Raw genomic sequence first — 24,605 nt, forward strand, 5'->3', positions numbered from 1 at the left:
CTACTGTTAAAGAAATAACCTTCTGCACCTGCTGCCTTCTTATACATTGTGCCCAGAGGGCAAACGGGCATGTGTGCCCCTTCTCCACAATGGTATTAGAGAAGGGGTGACAGAGGGTAATGCGCCCCCATGGGCAATACTGATAGCACTGGCCCACATGTAGCACCAGCGCTAGCATGAGAGGGTGTGCCCTCACCTGCCTGGGGGGGTGTCCCTATGCAAGTGGGGGAATCTTTTTGCCTCATGCCTGCAGTGTATTATAGAGGTGGGCACAGATGTAAATAGGCCTTTAGGAGGGGTCCTCAGAGGTGTCCCACAAAAAGGTGGTGCAATGCCAGTGCACCTCCACAAGGCTGCCCTCTGGAGGTGCGTAAGGGGCTCCAAAGGACCACTTTGGCATCCTCTTGCAGGAGGGAGAAGTCATTAACTGCACACACCTGCAGGGGGATCGCTTTCTCCTCTTCAAATTGCACGTTACTGCTGCCTATATTGTGAAGGATGGAGCAAATTATTACAGCAGCCAGCTCCATATTTCACTGAATGACCTGCCCCCAGGGCAGCTCGAGTTGCAGCTGGCCTTGTAGCATTGTATTAGGGTGTACTTTCACTGTATACACTCGGCACACCTGTTTAAAGGTGCCCCGTGGCGCAAACAGGTAAAGTGCACATTGTCAGTAATACGGGCCCAGGTCTATCATTCTTGAATTTGCATGTTGCCACAGTGTTTACATTTTACAAACTGAATTGTCGTTGGGTGGGGAGTAGTGTCCTGGGCTCCATATGCCTTCACAGAGAACGGAATATCAGTCTCACTACCATTTTGCTTTAGCCCACCACAGCTTAGAGCATATGGCAATGAGTCCACTTCATCAATTGGCTGTCTTAAACTGTGAGTGAAGGAATTTGGTTGGAAACCAGGTGCAGATACTGCAGAAAAATGAGTGCACTTTACTGACAGGGCTAGACTGCCTGGCTTCTTGGCAATTTCTTTTTACATTTTTTTTGTTTAGTTTTGCCTTTCTTGCATATTGCGTATTTGCTAAAAAATAAAACTTGCACTGTTGAAAAGGTTATACCTATTGGCTTGGCTAATGCTTGTTTAAATTTGTAGTGCAATCTTAACTTAGGACTCCATTAGAGTACTTAACGCAAGAATCTTTAGATGGACGTTTTAATTTTACCTGTCCATAGTCCCAAGGTCTGGAAGATCCACTGATGTGCCAAAAGATAACCCCATTTTCATTCAGTACATACTCCTTCCTCTCTGCATCATTCGACATGTAGACATCGTCCCCTAAAGTAAAGAGAAAAAACAACAATTACAGTTATTGCCATGATTTCAAGAACCTTTCCAATATTCACCATAACTATGCCGTGGTTTCCATTAAACACAGACACACTTTTTCACTTTTTTTAAGACCTTAGAAAAGCTGCATTGTGCACACCTTGTTGCCCTAACACCAGGACCAAAGGAGTTATGCTTCTCTACCCCGTTTTCCACCTAATTAGGGGTCCACCACCCTTGACACACAGAAGATCCCCTGCTGCAGAATTTGAAGCTTGTAACAAAAAGATAAATTATTGCCTAAAAGGTGTCAAATGTGGTGCAGCACAGTGGCAGCTCTGTTGCAGTTGTTTACTTGTTGTCCTTGTGTTGACGATTGCTTAATTCAGGTGTTAAACTAGTAATGTGCACTTTATGCTCAGGCACTATTTAATGTGTTTTACAATGTAAAATAGTCAATGCTGCCACAGAATGTACTGCGTTTTGACACATAATTTACCTTCTCTTGTCTCATAATTTAGTGAAGCCTGCAGCAGAAATTGGTTTATGATTGCCACATAATTCCAGTGACTCTACTTATCACCTATCTGGGCCATGCTAAAGTAGGAGGACCCTCTGTTGGCTGGATGGAATATACTTGACCACAGCAAAGAAGTGATCCTAAAACTCAGGGGATGTGTGTTCTGTATCACTGTAATGATAGCCGGCCCCAACAAGGATGGTCCACAGATATGTAAAGCTTCATAAAACATCAATGCGAGAGTTGTACTGGAAACCTAAATCAGCCTTGGCAGTGATATTCAACCCAGTCCCACACTGAAGGGGTTTGTTACTAATATGGGGTTGATTAGGATTTTGTGGTTGGGTCATGGCAAGCTATTCTGTTCTGAAGCAGGTCCTCTGCCTGCAGCACACTGGGAATGGCAGAGTGGCAAAACATCCAGTCAGGGTCCTACCAAGGATGTCTTATAATTCATCTTAAGTCCCACACAAGGTGAATGCATGCAATATATACTACGGCACAAACCAAGGTAGGGAGGATGAGAAGCCAATTCGAACCATGTAGGTCAGGGGTGTTCAATTTTATTTGAGGAGGGCTGAATCAATACCATACTTTCAGGATATCAGCAAAAATACATTTCCATCCAATTAATTTAATTGGAACTGATTAACATAGCATTTAACCTAATCATCTGGAATGGATCAGCACTTCTAAACCTCTGATGGACATCTTTGATGTCAAGTGTGTGGTGTAGGGCAAAAGCAGATAACACGCCTCAGTGGCTGAGAATCTATGGTCTGCTATCTTATAAATAGAACAGTATGTTTTGCATGGATTTTGTGTACACAGCATGAAAACATAAACACAAAGACAGGAGCTCATCATTTTCATTTGTGTCTGACATAAATGGTTTACATATAGTGCAATTACTTCACTCTACTGTGTTACCTGCAGCTTTTAACTACTTATGTAGTGACAGTTGGAGTCTAGACCTTTTTGTCTATGTAGTCCTGGCACCTTGATATATCTCAGTAAGAAAATTGTTGTCTAGAGATTTTCCTTTTTGATTTGTGTTTTTGCATCAGTAGTGAAGAAATTTAGCTTGGGTAGACATTGCTAATCTGGGCCATTTTTTTCTGGATGACATTTTTTAAAATGATAGATGTGTTGCTGTGATGATGTAAAATTTCTGGAACCAGACAGCACGTTCTGCTGTTCATTAATTGTCTCTAAAAGAGGGCATCATCTCGCCTATTTTATAAAACTCTGAAATGAGTGATATAGCAATACTTAATATGCTAGTCAGAATGATGGCCCTGATGTACAAAATTCGATCTGATGTTTTTGCACAGTGACTGCTAAGTGACCCAGTTCAGTTTTGTGCCGCAACTGATGCACAAACCAGTGGGGTACAAAACAATCATTTGCAAGGTTCCCTGACTTATTAAAATCCACGAGGCAGGGTAACTTCGACGAATGCAGGGATGAAAACCTGCAACGGACAGCAATGCTCCGTCCCAGCATTCAAACTCCCAGAGTACCAACTTGCTTTTGTTTCAATCCCTGTTGCTTAAACGGCGTAATTACTCTGATCTATTCCATGCCATCGTTTTTAGCTCTCTCGAGTTACTTTAGTTTGAAACTAAATATATGCAAGTCTGCCCTGGTCCACTATGAAAAGTATGTCCTTAACTGGAAGGCCACATCCCTCTGAATATGAACACAAATTTCCTTTTCATCCTCGATGAACTTCATCAGTGAGGTGCAGATAGAATCCCTATGGCGCAGCAAGCAAAGTACCCATGCCTAGGCATACCTCTTCACCTAGGATGACTCGCTCAGGTGGCAAACAAGCACTGAGTTAAAATCCTTGGGTTAAGCTGATCCACTAATATTAACTCTGAGCACAATCAATGCCACTGGATTTTAGCTCATCTACAACCTTGTAGAAAGGAGCTAATGATATGCAAATCAGTCTTAGAGGCACCAGGGAAGCACTTAACACATTGAAGCTTGCATTTGCACCAAGCCAAAACGCGCGGAGAGAACTCTACCATAAAAAGTGAGTAGCCTAGGTAAATGTTCTGTAAACCCTGTACTCCTATGCTTTTCATAAAGATTTTCAGTGAAGAGATGTATACCTTTAGTAACGCAGGGATGCACCGGATTCACTAAAATACGGTGCACCCCGCGTTTCCTCCTGCACTGGTGCTAAATTTAGCTGCAAGCTAAAGGCACCCTTGCACCGTAGTGCAAGGGTGTTTGCATTGTGGGGATTGACTGTTCATGTGCAGGAACTTGTCCCTTCTTGCAAATAACCACTCTACAATGGCGATTTGGCATGTAGTTGTGTGCTGCAGAATGCAGCACACATAGAAGTAGCAAATTGTCATTTTTCAATGATTGTTTATGTGCAGGAAGGGATACCTTCCTGCACATAAACAGTCATTCATGGCCTTTTGCCCATTCTATGGCAAAAATGAGGAGGAATAAAAGTATTCCTCCTCATTGTGCCATGCGAACACCACCCCTGGAGTGGCATTATTTTTTGGTGCTGCCACAGATTTACGCCTTCATGAATACCTGGGGCTGCATCAAAAGCAGTGGTTTTTGCAGTCGAGCCCCCACAACAGCGCCCATTGCATGCACCTCTGAAGCAGAAAACTGCCTCAGAGGGGCCATATTTACAAGGTGGCGTTCAGCCACAAAAAGTGACTTAGTGCCACCTTGTAAATGTGGTGCACGGTGCAGCACCACTGAGTTTTCACAAAAAGAGCACTCTGCGGCGGCACTAGGGCTTGTAAATCTGGCCCAGACTGTTATATTCTATTGCTCTTTTTTTATCGCCAAAGGCAACTTTCCTTAATTCACAGGCCTATATTTAAGAAAAAGTGGGCCATCCGACCTGATGTGCCACTTTTTCTGCGTCCCTGTACTGCACATCACTACACCATGGTTGAGCCGTATTTATGATACGGTGCACCATGGCATTCGTTAGCAGAATAGCGTAAAAAATGTTGACAATATTGTGGTGCTTTGCTGCACTAGTGTCAAATGTTTTGACACTAGTGTAGCAACGTACAAGGAGGCCCATTGGTTTCTAGGGGCACATCTATTTAACAACTGCTGTGAGCAGGCGTTAAAAATGACACCAAAAATTATGTAGTGAAATCTGTTAAATTTCACTGTGCCATTTTTGAGGGCCTTCTAGCACCAGAATGCCCCCCCTTTACCGACATTATGCCTGGCGGAGGGTTAATCTGGCATAAGGGTTTACAAATTGGCGCTGTCCATGCAGTGCGCCACTTTGTAAATATGGCACAAGTACAAAGCCACTTTAGCAATAAAAAAATTATGCTATGGCGGTGCTAAGGTGGCACTAGGGGTGCTTAAAGATGCCTCAGATTTTTGTGTTTTGGGAGTAACTACATATAGACTTGTAAACCGAATTATGGTGTAAGGTAACTAATAAATGTCTACATGTGAAAATGTTCTTTGCAAGATGGGCGGAGGAATGCCTCGTTAGTGCCCTAGAGGATTAACTCGTAGTGACTTCTTACTAGGAATCAGAAAACACACCTTTGAGTTAGAAGTAGTGATTATATCAGTGTATGGGGAATTCCAATGCTTCATACGAAAATTTTGCGACCATTTGTGGTGAGAAACAAACTTTGAAGTTAAACAACATAGCGTAAGAAGCCCCCCTCTTAATAATAAACACCGAACTTTGTACCTGAAACCCAGGGATTGAAGAGTAGCATGAAGTCTCCTAGTGGTGCCGACGATGTTCTGCCGCCGGAGGAGATTTGAACGCCTAACTTGTAAGCACCGATGACGGCTATGGCCGGGCTGGTAATGGTGACCCTTAATGAGGTGGAGCTGCTTGAACCTTGAACTGCGCTCCAGGTACCGCTGCTTGCAGATTTTGATAGAGGAAAGACAGCTTTTGTGCTTTTTGAGACTGATGGTGAAGGACCTTCAGAAAAGAAAAGTGAGCAATGACTTTTAGTACCTTATATGGAATGATGAGATTGGCTAAGCCAATCACAGTGCTTATAATGGTGGCAATAACTACTATTGTTTGCTTGATTCTAGGTTTAGTGGCAGGAACATGGAGGAGAAAGATTGACAGAAGTAGTACAGTTGTTTATTTGACTGTCTTGGTTGATACTAGAGGGTCAGTCATTAGGAGCCTCAGAGTCCGCTTGTTGCCAGCTGTGTGCAGCTGGAAAAATCCCACCCACATAATAAGCATCTTCACCCTTGGCTTGCCCTCATAATTGTGTGTCAGGCAAGAACAGGTAGTTAATGGCTACTGGCAATCCCAATCTTTATTTTTTTTTGTGATCACATTAAATTAACACACCTGAAAATAATGATTCATTGGCGAGCAGTGTCTGCATAGACCTGCATTGAGGAGGTCAACCTAGTTTACTAGGTGACGAGACACCTACTCTTAATATATTTTGCTCATTATTTGTCTGTGAGGTGGTTTGTGGTTGGATTGGCTGCAGAATGTGAGCTTGAAAGGACATGCTTTTTTTTTATAAAACGTTCAAATTGTTGAAATGGCTTGTTTGTTGCTGAGGGAATTGAGGAATTACTCAATTGCCTACTGACTATAAACTGTGATTTCTTGTTATAGATGAGCAGATAACAGAATCCGCAAAAGCTTGAGGAGCCACCTAAGATTATTGTGTGAAAGTGGAAATGCTTGCATGTTCACTGACTTCTCCAGGGGCAATATATTCAGTCAGTACAAGCGTAAAGAGTAGGCGTTAATTCACTGAAATGCCTATGATAGCGGAAGTGACATAAAGTAAGGTTTGACATCAAAGGTTGACCACTTGCACCAACCTTAGCCCCTCAGTAGTCTCTTAATTGCTTCAGAGCAGCTAGATGAAGGCTCCTGAGAACTTGTCCCTTCCTTCAAAACTCCAGAAACCAGGTTTGAAATGGCAGTGCTAGGAACATCAAGGGGCATTGCTTGCTACCATTGGTTACCCCTAACTCCATGGATTGCAGAAAGCCAAAAAATGATGGCACCTTTTGGAACCAACCTGCCTGTAAAGCAAGTTCAATACAAAGATTATAGGTTTATCAGAGCAACTCCTGAGTATCATCAGCCTGCAAGTGGAGTGAAAAATGCAGTCTACGTGGTAATGATGCAGGTTATCTTCTACCCATGTGCCCCATAAGCAACAATGATAACTACACCCGCGGACAGAGATTACACAGCCTGTTAACTGAGTGTGTCAAAGTTAGCAAGGCTGAGATGGATTAACAGTAGAGATTGTCTCCTGTCAGATTTTTTTAGAGCGTATTTGCTCGTGAATCAGGCATTTTTCTGTCTGTGTGATGTCTGCAGTATGAGAGGCTGCAGTCTGACTACCAACCATCTAAGATTGTTTTGTGTGATTGCCATATTGCTATTAGTTACCTGTTTCCACTGTAAATCCAATGGTCTCTTGAGATCCGAGAGCTCTGCTTAAATTCAGAGTTATATTGAATCCCTGGCCTCTTCTCAAAATCAGCATCCGGTTGCTAAAGTCTTTGGTGTTATGGGCCGTCCTGTTTGCAGATAGCTGAAAATCCACACCGGTCACCCGTAGCGCTGTAATGGAAGCAAAGCATTTTAATTAAAAGTGCTCTGTTCATCAAGAGTAGAAATGCGTCATCGCAGAGCTTTCAGACCACGTTCTCTAGCTCATTCTGTACTCTTTATTCAGCTGGTACCCTTAAACTTTTTCCAGAGAACACTATCCAGACCTTTTCTTTGTACGATTCTCCATCTCCTATGTTGCCTTAGCACTAGCGTCTTTGGGGAGAGATTTTGAGAAGATAGAAGGGGGCTATGACCAAGCTTTATCTATGACGACCCCACCCTTTATTTGGGCCCCAACATTAAAGATGTTGAATGCAGTGTGGCAAAATAGAAAAAAAACGTACGCAACACACATAATATATCCAAGTACATTTCACAGCAAAATAGCAATTGTTAACGAAATACATAAGCCTACATGTTTGCTTAAATGTTCAAATATAGCTTTCTATTTATGTCCGTACATATGTATTAGTAGCTCAGGAGCTAGAGGTAGCTCGCCAACACACTAGAAGTGAAGCTGAGGGCAGTACATCATTCAGAGGTTTTATGCACTTTACTGCCTTGCTCATCTGCAGTCCTTTAGAGTGCCAGCCAGCCGACCAACAGACACAAACACTCACTGTGTTGGCCTATAGGGGCCTGCAAACTATGGGGGCTACACTGTGTTGGCCCATAGAGCATGTTTCAGCTGCATATCTAGTAAGGTGACAAGGAGATTAGACAGGTCGTAGGCCTCACACTATCAGTCACTCAATGTGTATGAACATTGGACCAGGAAAGAATAGTGCATGCAGTAGCAAGAGTTGGAGTCGGACTGGAGTTACCTAAGTGTGGGCTGACAGGAGCCAGAGAGAAAGTGTGTGAGTTAAGTGCATGATCAGTTCAGCAGCCTTGGTGAGCAGGAGCTGAGAATCACTTGCAAACCTCACTGTGCATGCACCTTTGTGCGCACATTTATGTGTCTGCCTGCATGTGAATTTGGCATTGTGTTTCTTCATTGTGAACAGTGTTGGTTCCTGGAAGCTCTACCTAGTGTCAAGAACCACTAACACTCTGTGCTGCTTCCTGTCATACTTGGTTCATCAGTGGCACAATCAGTGGCGGCTGGTGAAGTTTAAAAGTGGTGGGGTGTAAAATGGAAGTATTGGATATATATATGATCTAACCATTCGTTTTACATATTGCAAAGGGAAAACGCACACATATATATGATCACGGTCCAGCAGATAGAAATTATGAACACAATACTGTGCACATGTGTACCCTCTCTCTCATACTTTCTCAAATTAAGAAATCAAGAAATGAAGAGGAAAAAATATTTCATGATGGTTAGGGCACTGGAGGTGCTTCTAAATCCCCGACACCAGTTACCAACATTACCACTGGCATTCTTTTGATTACCACCAATAGTCAGGTTAACCCAGCAAGTAGTCACCATTACCAAAATAACCGCTTACCGAAAATACTGCCAAAATGCGGAGCCAGTCTGTCATGGGCCCTAGTGCAAGGTAGGAAATGCCCCACCCCTACCCCTCCGCTGTTTGAACCGTGAAATACAGCAGTAATCAGAATTTAGTTGGCCCCTTGGGCCCCTGTGCCACTGCACTTGCTGCAACAAAAGAAGTTACTCCTCTGGTGCTAATGAATACATGAAATACTGCCGAGCAGTAATGCCACTGTTCAAGCAATTATTTCTGCAGAGCTGCATTTTATTGACATTAGTAATTCTTACACAATGAGAGCCACAACCTGCTGCTGATCCCAGACCGAGTGCTGCTCTGGCCTTCTCTACCATAAGGCTCCTACAAACAGAAGCGAAAGGCTACACTACCAGAGAAGAAAAATGTAATGCAATATAACGCCTTAGTCCTAATCCTACATTTGGGGAATCTTACCAATACGGAAAGGAGGAACTCACAGTGTCCTGGTTAATAAAGTTCTGGTGCTACTTTTTACCGGTTAAAGAAGGTTCAATCCTATGTTCTTCTGCCCTGTTTTCCCCACCAGGGAACAAGGACGTCTAAGCCACTGCCTTGCTCGCCCTCTGACTTGCTGAGCCGGTCCCAGGAGGCTTTTCAGCTGCTGGACGTCTTATCGTATAACAAGTTTAATCATAGAGTTTGCTGGTGCCTCGTAGCAGAAAACAGAGGCTGGGAGGTGAAAAACATTCATGTAAACTCCTTTCAAGTGAGTATAAGGCCTGACCCACCCAGCTTTTGTCCTACCTTTAATCTTGCTGCATTTAGCCACTTACTCCTGCCTTGTTCATCGGTCCTAGTAAGATTTTGCCTACATAAAACTTCCATTTATAAGCTACAAGCAGCTTGTTCGGATTTAGCGTCCTCGGGCCATGCACTTTAAAGCCTAGAGGAACAAAGAAGGGGAGTCAACAGAGCTGAATGGAGACATAAAGATTATTCTTTATTATAATAATATTTATTAAGGCTTCATAGCATGGGTACTCACAAACATTTCCACAGGGGCCCACAAAATACTGTTTGTGGCATGCCCGAGGTCTGCACTGATTCCTTGAAGGGCGAGGGTCGGGGTGAGGGACGGTGGGCATAGGGGAGTGCCAAACTGATGCATGGTGTGGACAACACACAGTGAGAGGGAAAGAGATACTCATCTGATGGCTGAACTGCAAAATGTGAAATCAGAAAACCTGGCATCAGTCCTGGCTTCCACATTTTTCAAACTGTGTGATCCTAGGCAACTGGTTATTTTCACTTTGCTTCTTTTTTCCTCATTAACACACATGAGAGCCCCTTGAAATACACAAGTTCAGGATTTGCCCTATACAAAGCATTCTCTTGTGTTTTATTTAATAAAATATGCTGTTCCAAATGTATAATAACCCAGACCACACACTAGGTGTACCTGACAAATTACTTGCCTCTTGGTTCACTTATGCATAGTTTAGAGAATGAGGGTGGCGTGAATGTTTCCAAGATCGTGTTTGAAAACTATCACTTCTAATAAATGCCTCAGGGCTGTGCTATGATCTGATCTAGTAAGGTAAAACGCTCACGTATCTTAATAAAATACACCTTTTGAAGTTTGTAAAGAGTTATCACGTTTTAACACGATTAGTGGAAGATGTCTTTAAGACTAAAGGTGCTCATAAAGATAAATTGTCTAGGTCACTTAGTTAACATGTTAACGATGTATGCCTGTTTCACAGCTTTCTGAATGTTACTGCTGTCAAGTGAACAGCAGCAGAGTGCTGCTGTTCCCCGGGGGCCGCAATTAAAGGTCAGGAGGGCCACATGTGGCTCCCAGCCGTACTTTGAGTATCCCTGCTTTATTGGGAACGCTAGGTGTCTAGTCTTCATGCACAAAGATGTGAGGGTGGGGGGTCAGGCGAGTGGAAGAGCTAGACAGAGTGGAAAAGCAAGCAGGAGAGGATGGGTTCGATTTGTGACAAATTAGTAGAAGAGAGATGAGGGTTGAATAAAAGGCTGGATATAGAGAGAATGGGTAGAGACAGTAGTGGTGAGTCAAAAATCGTACCTGTCAGTCATCTTTTTAATACACCAGAGGGTCGACGGCCCGAAATGCACCTGTCCCTCCCTGCCTGTAATGAAGTGCATGCAGATTCTGTCAGGACCAGAGGCGAGTAGCAGCCAAAGAACAAACCAAAAACACTACAACTCCCATGAGAACTTGGGGGAATGGAGTACAGTCTCAAGCAATAAAAAACAGGCAGTCCATACTGTAGTCCTTCGTCAATATCTTCCCTTCCTCTTTCTTCTCTGATCGCAGCCAAGATGTCACCATTTTTTGTCTCTCATTAAACAATTTTATTGCCTATTCGATATTGCTTTTATTTTGTTCTAACTTAACGACTGTGATTTTCTTTCAATCGCGAGAGCATTTGTAGCTCCTCCGCAAGCGTTTCTGCGTGCACTATTGGGAAGCTTCCTGACAACCGCTAGAGGGCGCTCGTTTGGAAGGTTCCCTTGACAATGAACGCGCTGAGGGAGACGTGTCTTCGTTTTTCCTCAGCGTTGAGCGCGGAGCTCTAATTCTCAGCGCATTCGTTCGTTTTCATTTCAATCTGCCTGGAGAAAGACCCCCTTGCTATTTCAGGGTCGGTAGTACAACAGAAGGCCTGGACGCCCTTTTTTCTTCACCGGGGTCCATATTCTTGATTTAATTAACCCTTTGGGTTTATATTTCTTTATCGACCTCTTTTTGTGGGACACACCCCAGGCAGGCAATAAATATTGCATTTTTACCCCTCAGACTGTACTATGTACCGGGGTGTAGTGTTCCTGGCTCTAGCTTCCTTTTAGTTTGAGTGTATATACACTCTTTAAAATATTAAGCTGGCACCCAGCTTTGTATTCTCCATACCTATTGTTGTGAATTATTTTTTATTTCCATATTTAATCCTCATACGTGAATTATGGATCCTAAGGAAGAGGAGGATTTTTTTGACGTTGTTGACTCGTCCATATACAGGGCTGTTTCAGAAGCAATTGGTCCTCTTGAGGACAAACTATCTCAGCAGATAGTGCTTGAGTGCGCGAAATTATCGGCCTCTAGTGTGACTCCTTCACACCCTCCTGCCTCCAATGATGCTTTCGCAGACGTGCCTCCTGCTAAGCGTCCTCACAAAATAGGTATTGACACAGATCTGTTTGATCGGGTCAAGAGTTCCCTCATTTCCCCCTCTGAACCTTCTTTTTATTTTGATTCCTCAAGACCCATATTCCCCTCCTTCCATAAAAGTGCTTCTTCTTGGGATCAGGATGTTGAAACCAGTCCATCCAGGCCTTGGCTTCCTTCTGGTTCAAAGTCTGCTCCTGCAGCTTCAGGTATGTTGGACTCAGATTACATTATCCATCCTAGGTCATCCGAATGGCACAGTCTGACAAAGTGGCGTCTTATGTGGCAGGACGCATTAGAAAACCACCAGAAAAAGACTCTTGTAACTGTCTAGGTGCAGAGTGCCCCCGACCTTCTTTGGCAGACAAGGTTGCCATAACTCCAGAATTGGACCCCAGGATGTCTACCTTCTTACAAAAATTTACAAAGGATCCTAAAAAAGGAATTGACAGGTCTTGGAGGGCATGTCAAGATAAACATCTTGATGTCTTAGGCCCTTTGACAAAGATTATTGACATGGCTGAAGATGTTAAATCTTCCGGCGTATTAATTTCTCCTCAGGTCCTTTCTGGTTGGGCACAGCATGCTATCATCTTCTTGGGAAACACAAACTGTGCTCTTTCTACTGAACGCCTGTCGTTCATTGTTAATTAAAGTGGATCCCAAACTAGGAGACCTGTCTGATTCTGAAGGACGGTGCTGTAGCTCAAGGAGGCTTATTTGGAGAACCCTTTATAAAGGAGTTAGGGAAGTTTGTGAATACTTTCATTTCCCTGGACAAAGCACAGTCTTCTATGAAAAAAGTTTTTCCTACCTGGATTTTCCATGGGGCTGGTCGAGGCAGGGGCCGCTCGGCCATGCGCAGTCAGTCAACTCTTTCAGAGGACAAGGCTCCAGGCAAGGACAGTTTCAAGTCCAGAACTGCTTTGCCAACTTCTATCCAACCAGATGCAGACGCTTCAGACATCGGGGTGGTAGAGGATCTGCATCAACTTCCTCTTATGGTAAGTGTTATCCCTTCTTCCCTTCTAAGAGCAGGGGGTCGTTTGGCGAATTTTATCCACGCATGGAAACGAATTACACAGGAGGCATGGGTCTTACAGACAATAAAAGGCTTCCACACAGAATTTATAGGGGCCACCAGGCAGGTTTCGCATCCAAATTCCCTGGTGTTTTCCTCACAAGACGCCATTTTAGTGGACACGGAAATTGCAGCCTTGCTGGACAGAGGAGCTATTTTTCCGATGGTACCGCATCCTCGAGTTTTCCTAAGCAATCTCTTCTTGGTAGACAAAACAGATGGCGGTCAACGACCGGTCATCAATCTAAAAGAGTTTAATGAGTGGCGTGTTTACCATCACTTCAAAATGGAGGGGATTCACCTTCTTCAGGATGTTTTGCGTCCTCTGGACTGCCTGGCTTATCTCGACTTAAAAGACACTTATCTCACCGTTCCTATCTTCCCACCTCGCAGGCGTTTTCCTCAATTCTTTTGGGAAGATCAAACATTCGAGCTCACTACCCTTCCGTTCAGACTATCCTCAGCACATTGGTGCTTCACGAAGGTACTCAAACCAGTTATGAAACATCTCAGAGCTCAAGGAATTCGACTAATTGCTTATCTCGACGACATCTTACTGCTAGCCCAATGTCCCAAGCAACTCTCTGCCCAACTACAAGTCACAGTCAACTTGTTGCAGGGCCTAGGGTTTTCATAAATGAGGCCAAATCACCTTAACCCCTCCTCAAAGAGTGCTCTTTTTAAGCTTCACCATCGATTCAGTGTCAGCCACTCTAAGCCTTCCATCTCACAAGATGACGAAAATTTGTCACGAGTTACGTCGGACTCTCGTCAAACTGAAAGCCTCCCTTCATCAAATTGCCTGCTTGATAGGGCTTCTCTCTTCTTCCATTCAGGCAATATTCCTGGTTCCTCTACATTGCTGAGCTCTTCAATGTCTCAAAGCTGCTCATCTTCGCAAAGGTCTAACGTATTCTCAAAAAGTACTCCTTTCGCAGGAGGCGATAGAGGAGATTCGTTGGTGGTTTTCACAAATGGAAGCCTGGAACGGATGAGCTATTTTCGGTTCCGCTCTGGATTTTATAATAGAATCAGATGCCAGCAGGTTAGGTTGGGGTGCTCGGTGTGGAGATTTCTCCACCGGGGGAACCTGGTCCCTGGAGGAATAGAATCTTCACATCAATTGTCTTGAGCTTTTAGCTGGTTCATTTGCAGTCAAGTGCTGGACCAAAGACTCTATCCAGTCAAGCGTACTCTTGAAGATGGACAATATATCTGCAGTCCGATATATCAATCATCTGGGCAGCACTCGGTCCAAGGTACTTTCCAATCTGGGGTCCAGTTTTTGGCAATTTTTCCTGAACCATCAAGTTTTGGTGACAGCACAATACCTTCCGTGAAGTCAAAATCAGGTTGCGGGTTTTCATTCCCGACACCTCAGGGACTCCAGTTTGTGGAAACTTCATCCAGAAGTGTTTTCTCGTCTGTCCTACCTTTGGGGTCCGTTTTTGGTGGATCTTTTTGCATCCAGGCTGGACCACCAACATTCCAGGTTTTTCAGTTGGAGACCACATCGGTTGGCAGCTGCCACGGATCGTTTTCTGCAGGACTGGAGTCAAGAGAAAGCTTACGCTTTCCCTCCCTTTGTGATGATAACTCAAACATCTGCCCAGGTATGTTGTCAGTTGGCGTCCATAGTGCTGAGCACTCCAATTTGGAAGTCTCAAGTTTGGTTTCCAGTTCTTCTGGAACTTTCTTGGGATTCTCTGATCCAACTCCCCTTGTTTCCTTTGCTTCTTCTCAATCCGAAAGGTAATCCTCATCAAATGGTTCTAGAGGGCTCCTTATCCTTGGTGTTGTTGCGGATTTCTGGGGACGATGATTGGTCCTGGGACTTTCACAACAAGCTGAAGAGCTACTATCCAAACATGGACCACCAGGACCTGTAAGAGTTAAAAATCGGCATGGGGTAGATGGAGTCGTTGGTGTTTGCGAAGGAGTTTCAATCCTGTGGAAACAGATATAGTCCATATTCTTAATTTTCTTGCGGACCTTGCTTCAAAGGGCCTCGCGTATCGATCTATTAACTCTTACCGATCTGCTATTTCAGCTGGACATGCTTTGATGGATGGTTTTCCTGTGGGAGAACATAAACTAGTGTGTCGTCTTCTCCGGGGCATAAGACTTTCTTTACCTCCGGAACCCTGCTACTCTTCCCTTTGGGATGTCAATCAAGTTTTGAATCTCTTTTTATCTTGGCAATATAACCAGTATATTTCTATGAAAGAGCTCTCAGTTAAGTTAGCCATGTTGCTTTGTTTAATATCTTGTAGAAGAGTTTCTGACGTCTGTGCTCTAGATATCTCTCACAGATCTTTTCCCCTTCGGGAGTCTCATTTACGGTAAGTAGACGTTCAAAGACAAATACCAGAATAATCTCCTATCTGGCTTTTCCAGATGCCCTAAAACTGTGTGTGGTACGATGTCTCAAAGCATACGAGGAAATGTCCTCAGAGCGCCAACCTCCTGGGAAAAGTCAACTCCTTATCGCAATACATAAACCTCACAAAGCTGTTTCTTCTCCTACCATTGCTCGCTGGGTTTGTTGGAGCATGCAAGAAGCAGGCATTACCTTTCCCTTTTTGGTGCTCATTCTACTCGTGGGGCTATGGCCTCCAAGGCATTCAGCTTAGGTGCTCATTTGGAAGATATCATGAATGCTGCAGACTGGTCTTCAGATTCTACTTTTAAGAGGTTTTATTTCAAACCAGTTTTGAATGTTGCTCATTTAGTTATGAACAAGCTTTAAACTAGCATAATCCTCACCTCCGGTACTGACAGAGAATTACAAATTTCCTAGCTATTGTAACGAAAAGCTTCAATTCTATTAAGGACTCGGAGGCGAGGATTATCCCACCCTGATCACCCTGTAATACTGCAATTTTAAGGGATCCCTCCTCATATTTAGTAAGTAATTTTGGTTATGTTTTTTCACTTGTCACTTTTTAAAATGTGCTTGTTTTATTAAAAAAATATGAAAAGGAGAAAGAGGGAGGTTTGCTAATTGTGCAAGCAATTTTTTCTCTCAGACGTTTTACACAAAAAAAGAAGGCTATTTTCTCTTTTAAACTGTTTCATTCTTTCTAGGATCTGACACAGTAAAGCAAGATGCTTGATGATGATTCTTGACTGGCTCGCGCTTCGAAAGAGGAAGAGGAGATACCAACAAAGGACTACAATATGGACTGCCTGTTCCGGATTGGTCCAAATACCTGTTTTTTATTGCTTGAGACTGTACTCCATTCTCCCAAGATCTCATGGGAGTTGTAGTTTTTGTTGGTTTGTTCTTTGGCTGCTATTCATTAAAGTGGAGAAAGATAAGCATGATCATCAACTCTGAGTCCTTAATAGAATTGAAACTTTCAGTTACGATAGCAGGACATTTTTCATTCATAACTCATGAAGACTGAGGGGCTGATTTAAGACCCACTAGTGCCTCTTTGTACCACATTAGCATCATTTTTTTAATGCTAATATGGCCAAACGAGGCCAAAATATCAGCGCCAAATTTATAAAGTGGCGCAATGCATGCATTGTTCTACATAATGCCTGCGCCATTCCTCCCTTACGGGGCCGAAAAAGTGGCACAAAGAAATCTAAAGGATTTCTTTGTGCTATTTATTTTGTCACTTTTGTCCTGAGCAGGCATTAAAAAGCGGCATGTCATTGTTTTCAATGGCCATTAATAAGTTTTGCAGGATTAGCATCAATATTTTTTACGCTAATCCTCTAAAGCTTCAAAATAGTGGCAAAAAGTTTGACTCTACGTCCCCTAACTACCACTATGGTGCGCCGTATTATAGATAAGGCTCACACATGGGGGCGTTAGGGGAGAGCTACAGGGCGCCAGAAAAGTGGCAATGCACTGGGTGCAGCACCACTTTTCTTAAGTCAGGGCCTAAGTGCCATGCTTCCAGCCCCCACCCAGTCCATCTGAGCACTGTGCTTATGCTGTCTATAGCAGTAAACAACATAAGAGCAGTGGCAGTATTGGCTGGGATAGGCAAGCACAGCACTTCATCCTAGACTGATGGAACTGTGTCTGTGCTACCCCGGCTCCATGACAGTGCTGAATGTAGAAGCCTGAACTGCACATGCCAGGCTGGGCACAGCAAATTGCCGGCCAATCTCACAGGCCCAGTCCAAGCAGTTACAGAACCTCAGCTGGTTGCCACGTCATGTCTCTGCTGTGAGAAACAGCTCTGACATAGTAGCAGTGTCGCCCCAATGTAGTGAAAGTAATGATGACTGGCTTGGATGTCTGGTACTGTACAGCTAAAGTATTTTGGATTCTTTTTCCAATAAAGTCAGGAGTGGAATGTGGCACCAGGGGGAGCAGGGGATCACCACCCCTACAATCTTATGGAGGAACCACCCCAGGGCACAATGAGGTTCTTTTTTTGTCTTATTATTTTCCCTGGCATTATAACTGTCATCAGTGACATATTTTAGGCATTCTTGGTCTCATTGTGCATACTGGCAGCTATCACTGACAAATTGTAAGCATGACAGATCTAATTTTGTCCATCTCTAACATAATGGTGGGCATCAATGACATACTCTGAGCATTCTGAACATTAAGATGTCCAGCAGTGGCACAGCAGCGCCTCTGACGTAAGGGTGAATATTACTGGCATTTTATTGGTATTCTGGGCATCATGGGGAGCATCCATGGCATGTGATAGTAAAGCCTGGACATTTAAACAATATTCTGTCTATGTGCAGCATCTGTGTTTGTGAATACTTGATGAAATTCATAAGATAATGTTTGGGGACCTTATGTTTACTAAAAGTGAGAACTGGCATTGAGGTGGCAAAAATGAATTTTTTTTGCTCAAAGTGGAAGAGATGTTTGGTAGAAAAATGTTTATTTTCTGATACTGATATGCTGAAGAAAAGAAAATGGCTGCATATCCAAAACATAATTTAAGCTTGGAGTTGAATGGCAAATCATGTTGTTTTGGGAAGACTTCTTACTGGGGTTTTGTCTTTTGTTCCAGAGGGCATGTGCTACTTTTGCTGTTATTTCATTAGCAACATGGAGACATTGCATACTGATAATGCTTTTCCAGATGTTTCTGCTGGAAACCCCACTTGAAATGTTTGGAAAGTGACGTGTATTGTTAAAATATATGCAGACATATTTATACTCTGTGCCACATTTACGTCATTTTTTAATGCAAATTCGGCGCAAACTTAACTCCATATTTATATTTTGATGCTAGACACGTCTAGTGACAAAATATTGGAGTTAGCACCATTTTTGGCTGCGCCAACCCACCTTGCATCACTGAGATGCAAGGTAAGGGTTCCCATCCATAAGCATCAAATTTATCCCCTGTGCTAAAATGACGCACGGGTGGGAGGCGGACCCAAATAAATGCACTAAGCTTGCTTAGCACCATTATTTAAAGCCAGGGTCAGACTAGGCGTTAGAGGATCTCTGGAACCATTTCCATGGACAAACACCATGGAATAGGCCCACAGGTGCCCACCCCAAGCCTCAGGAACACCCACACCAGAGGATGGGGGACCCCATCCTAGGTAAGTAGGGTAAGTATGGGTATTATAGAATTTTTTTATTAAGTGCCAATGGGTGCCCTAACCTGGGGACCCCTGCATTTCACTGAGTGCAATGGCCATGGCCAGGGGACACTAGTTCTCTGTGCTGGTTATTGGGGTGGTGGGTATGATTCCTGTCTTTGCTAAGACAGGAGTCCAGTTTTTGGATGATTGTGCATCTGGAGATAACGCAAGGCTGGTTTGCGGCATTGTTTTGCCTCTAACTAGCCTAGCATTATTTTTTGTCGCAAAACCCTCTTTACCCCTACTGCCACTCCCACCCGGCTAGAAGTTTTTTGTTTTTGTTTTACTCTTGCCCAAGCTTAGCACCGGCTCGTGGCATTCCATAAATTTGGCTCTCGGCTGGCACTTCAGAAAGACTCAAGCCGACAGTAAACCTTTTGAAGAACAACTGCGTTGGCGCAGTTTTGCCCAAAAAGTATAAATATGGGCCATGGTTACTATTGTGAAGGTATAACATTTGTTAGTGGCTCAGGGTAATTTTCCTTGGCCAAAAGTAGCTCTCGTTATAGGAAACCCTTGGGGACCTAATTTACACGTGCATGCATGCTCCCTGCTATACGTGGGCTCAACCAGTTTTATGTGGGGACTATTATGTGCTCCATCTAAAAGGCCTTCTAGAGATCCCACTCAGCAGTAGCTGGGTTTTTAGGTTGAGCACACAAGCGCTGTCATGTGTTGTACTCTCTGTGGGCTTTTAACCATGCCCACCACACCCTAATCACTATCACTCGTTCCTAGGCTTGCCTTTAAAAAAATCCTTGGTTATCATTGGTAAAATGCTTTAAGTTTCTCCCTCCTTGGTATAGTTTTGTTAACACCTTGGCCATCGACCCTGTTACATGGATAATTGCACGTTTGCTGATACGTTTGACTACGAGTACACTTCTTTTTCCTTTTGTATCTCTCCCTTGCGCTCATGCTCCTGGCGGCTGTGCGCTTTGAATCGGCTTGCATATTTCAACTGTTTTACTTTTCATTTTTCAATTTATGTGGCAAGAAAAGTCCAGTTAGGAATTTACAATGCTAATTGCTCTAACTCGAGCAAATGCAAGTCCCGTTGTATTGCAAATGCTTGTTTCTCATAGCGGACATACGTCCGTGGACAATTAACTCCAGCAGGCCTATTACACGTTGGCCAGATTGTAAGAAGCATTCTCCATGCTACTAATGTCAATATTTAAAGGTAGCTTGGAATCAAATCATTTAAACCATGCACTAACTGCTAAACAAAGCAGGATTTTGCAATATGCCACGCTTGCAATGTGCCACCCTGTAAATGCGCGTGCGGATTTTGGCCTTGTTGGGCCGCATTAATGTAAAAATAAATGATGTTATTGTGGCGCAAAGAGGTGCTAGGGGCCTACAAATATGCCCCTAAGGGTGTTAAGAGTTGGGATATTGGTCCCTTCTTTTTGTGAGTAGTAAGTTAGAATGCTGATTTACAAATATTAGGCAGCACGTGTTAACAGCTTATATAAGCAGATGAGATTATTTTGAGTCCTGAACCCTTGGGATAAATGTGAACTATTCAGAAACAAACAATAGAAATGTGATTACCTCTTACGTCAAGTTGACTTGTCCTCGCCTTCGATGACACTGGAAATTTATTACATACACGTGTGAGATGGTTGATCCTGGCTTGTGTCTTGCAACCACATAAAATGTGTCTGCTGACGCTTTGTAAAATAGTTTCCTCTCTTGGCTAAGCGTGTCTAAAATGTCACACATGTTATTTTATTTACTCTCATTATTATACATGGTTGAATTTTTTCAAAATTGAATATTTAGGAAATGATTCATTGCACGTGGCGGCTTCAAACTATTGTGTTCCAGCCAGATATCTTCCATGAACTGTAATTCTATGGATTCTGAAGCCAACATGAAAAGACTGCTATTTGCAGCCTATACATAGCCTGTTTATTACTTAGGCGTGCTACAAAGTTCCTTAAATTGCTACCATGAATGAAAGTTGGTAATTTGAAAGTGGTGAGGTGTAAAAGTTAGGGATGAATTTTAAGTAGTGAGCACTACAATTTCTTCTACTTTCACCTTGTCCTTATTTTGAAAAAAAGTGTACCTCTATCGCACCATTTGCACAGAACCACAATTACAAACGGAGTACATATCTACTGCCCTGTGCATTCAGCAGAGAGGACAAGTATTGGACCGCCATCATGATTTCTGAACACCGTTTTCATTCACCAACAGGCACAGTGAGAAACTCACAGTGCCTTTAGCCTCAGCTCCGGAGGTCCCAATCGTGGCCCGTTATAAACACGTGGGGGCATATTTATACTCCGGTTGCGCCGAATTTGCATAGTTTTTTTTTAACGCAAATTCGACGCAAAACTATCTCCATATTTATACTTTGGCGTTAGACGCGTCTAGCGCCAAAGTTCATGGAGTTTGCGTCATTTTTTAGCGTGGACACCTACCTTGCGTTAATGAGATGCAAGGTAGGCGTTCCCGTCTAAAAAATTACTCCCAGGCCTGTGTGCCGTATTTACACTCCCGTGCAAAAACGGCGCACTGGAGTGGGCGGGTCAAAAAAAATGACGTCTACCCGCGTTAGCATCATTTTTTAACGCCTGCTCAGGGCAGGCGTTAAGGGACCTGTGGGCTCGGAATGAGCCCACAGGTGCCCTCCCATGCCCCCAGGGACACCCCCTGCCACCCTTGCCCACCCCAGGAGGACACCCAAGGATGGAGGGACCCACCCCAGGGACATTAAGGTAAGTTCAGGTAAGTATTTTTTTATTTTTTTTTGTAGCATAGGGGGGCCTGATTTGTGCCCCCCTACATGCCACTATGCCCAATGACCATGCCCAGGGGACATAAGTCCCCTGGGCATGGCCATTGGGCAAGGGGGCATGACTCCTGTCTTTGCTAAGACAGGAGTCATATAAATGGCGTCTGGGCGCCAAAAATAAATGGCGCAAATCGGGTTGAGGTGATAATTTTGCCTCAGCCTGACTTGCCCCATTTTTTGACTCCCAAACTCCATTTTCCCCTACGCCGGCGCTGCCTGGTGTGTGTCGTTTTTTTGGCGCACACCACTCTGCAGCGCCGGCTAACGCCGGCTAACGTCATTGAATAAATACGGCGCCCGCATTGCGCTTCAGAATGGCGTTAGCCTGCGTTAACTTTTTTGACGCACAACTGCGTTGGCGCAGTTGTGCATCGAAAAGTATAAATATGGCCCGTGGTGCGTCTCAAAGTATGTGCTGTACAAGAGTATACAAAAATATACAGAAACAATATCCTCAAAACAGCTAACACGTTTAGGGAATGCAACTCTACAAGATTAACACGTGAGCTATAAACAGGAAATAAATTGTTGACCTTATAGTTTTCAAGTTATAGTTAAATGTTAAATTTTTTTAAATTTACTTACCTCGATGTTGCTGAATGCAGTGCACCCTTGGTTTGCCATTTCTTTCTGTACAGCCCTCACTCAGTGGCATAACAAAGGTCACTGCAGCCCCTGCAGTGCCAGGGGGCCCTTAGTTCCAGGGGGCCCCCTCAGCACAGTACCCTGGCCCGAGAGCTTCTGAGTGAGTGCAAAGGGGGGCTCTTCCAAGTACTGGGCAGGAGGACCGCCTCAAGTTTCGTTACGACACTGCCCTAACTTCTGTGCTAACTACCCTCTCTGTCCATTTGATTTTTTTGCACAATGTGGATTGAGCTATACAGATCACTTCAGTTCCCAACAGCCCACTGCATCTCTTTTCTGTTACATGCTGGTGTGTGCATCATGTTCTGTAGGATGGTTCCGGGGTCCATGCACAAAAACGCTTCAGATGTTGCTGGCTTTATTTGCTTAAGACTCCCCAGCTGGAGTTCATACCTGCCCATGCTAAAGCCATGTTTACAGTGTACTTCCACAAACTCCTTTTCTGTAATAAACAGGCCTGTACATTTTATCTCATCACATTTGCTGGGCTTTCAAAGACCAAGGTCAAATGTCAAGCTGTGTCTTCTAGGGAGCCTGATGATTATTTTGCTTTTGTCTGACTTCAATGTGAGAGTGTTTACAGGAAAAGGGAATGTAGTGTACTTTCTCCATGGAACCTATGTGTACCTTTTTTTAATGCTATTTCACTTATTGCCATCTCACAAGGTATCTTGCTCTACAGCTGCATAAAACATCTACCTTTTATTCGTGGGATGAGAAGTACACTATTGGAATTGTCGGGGTGAGTGAAAACATTAACATTTCTAAAATCATGTTTGAAAACTATTGGGCAATTTACACTGTTTACAGCCCATTCATTATCAAGAACAGGAAAGATATTTTCACAGGAAAGAGCCAGCCACATTGTAACATAATTTAACATACTTGTTTTTCACTTTGATTTGTAAAGCATATGATTTATTTATGACATTTGTTGCAACTGGCTTTGTAGACTTGAATAAGTTAAAGTACATTTTTATGAAAGCCTTTGTGTTAATGTAAAGCTACAAAATAATTATGTATTCCGTCTGCAACTGTGCCTATATTTTACTACTACTAGACATGCAGTCACAAGTGCAGTTTAATTGCGGGCACTAGGGCCATGATTTGAAGAGTGCAGCTGGTGCAGTGGCACAGGAACCAAAAGCTCTAGGTAACCCACTGAATACTGATTATTGCTATCTTTTACTGCTAAACAAGCAGTCAAAAGTGCAGTTACCTTGCAGGCACTAAGGCAATGAATTGAATGGTACAGCAGATCCAGTGGCAGAGGGGCCAAAAGCTCTAGGAAACCCACTGAACACTGATTATTGCTATATTGTTCTAGTAAACAAGCAACCACAAGTACAGTTACCTTAAAGGCACTAGGGCTATGATTTGAATGGTGCAGAAGGTGCAGTGCCACAGGGTCCAGACGCTCTAGGAAACCCAATTAACTTCGATTATTGCTATATTTTACTACTTAAAAACAGTTACATGGAAGGCACTAGGGTCTTGATTTGAGTGGTGCAGTAGGCATAGTGGCAGATGGACGAAAAGCTCTAGGAAACCCACTAAACAATGAATATTCAAATATTTTATTAGTAAACAAGCAGTCTCAAGTGCATTTACCTAGCAGGCACTACAGTCATAATTTGAATGGTGCAGCAGGTGCAGAGACATAGGGACCAACAGCTCTAGGAAACCCAGTGAGCACCAATTATTGCTACATTTCACTAGTAAACAAGCAAAGTGCAGTTTACTTGCAGGCATTAGAGATATCATTTGACATCATGACATCAGACAACAAATGGACAACGGCGAAACCTCAGCCCTCATCCTCCTCGACCTATCAGCAGCTTTCGACACAGTCTGCCACCGCACCCTACTAACCCGTCTCCACGAAGCCGGCATCCAAGACAAAGCCCTCAACTGGATCTCATCCTTCCTCTCCGACAGAACCCAGAGAGTCCGACTATCACCTTTCCGCTCCAAAGCCACCAACCTCATCTGCGGCGTCCCCCAAGGCTCCTCTCTTAGCCCAACATTGTTCAACATCTACATGGTCCCCCTCGCACAACTGGCCCGTCAACACAACCTCAGCATCATCTCCTACGCCTACGACACCCAGCTCGTCCTCTCCCTGACCAAAGATCCGCTCACCGCCAAAACCAACCTCCACGAGGGACTGAAATCCATCGCCGAGTGGATGAACAACAGCCGCCTGAAGCTCAACTCCGACAAGACGGAAGTCCTCATCCTCGGACGCACCCCCTCGGCCTGGAACGACTCCTGGTGGCCCACAGCCCTCGGACCCCCACCCACCCCAGCCAGCCACGCAAGAAACCTCGGCTTCATCCTCGACTCCGCTCTCACCATGTCCAAACAGGTCAACGCCGTCTCCTCTTCTTGTTTCAACACCCTCCGCATGCTCCGCAGAATCTTCAAGTGGATTCCAACAAGAACCAGAAAGACGGTGACCCAAGCCCTCGTCAGTAG

General features: G+C 43.8%; 1 protein-coding gene across 2 annotated transcripts in view; it reads right to left on the minus strand.

The window, feature by feature from the left end:
- LOC138304020 (protein-glutamine gamma-glutamyltransferase E-like) overlaps nt 1-24,605 on the minus strand; it is a 100,914-nt gene that overhangs the window by 61,242 nt on the left and 15,067 nt on the right. For both annotated transcript variants that reach the window (XM_069243670.1, XM_069243669.1), the window contains exons 2-4: nt 7,228-7,401; nt 5,521-5,763; nt 1,182-1,294 (exon numbers count right to left, since the gene is read on the minus strand). In XM_069243670.1, coding sequence (XP_069099771.1) covers nt 1,182-1,294; nt 5,521-5,763; nt 7,228-7,401 — 530 coding nt within the window. The remainder of the gene's footprint in view (nt 1-1,181; nt 1,295-5,520; nt 5,764-7,227; nt 7,402-24,605) is intronic.

Source organism: Pleurodeles waltl, chromosome 7, assembly GCF_031143425.1.
Source record: "Pleurodeles waltl isolate 20211129_DDA chromosome 7, aPleWal1.hap1.20221129, whole genome shotgun sequence".
Taxonomy (NCBI): domain Eukaryota; kingdom Metazoa; phylum Chordata; class Amphibia; order Caudata; family Salamandridae; genus Pleurodeles; species Pleurodeles waltl.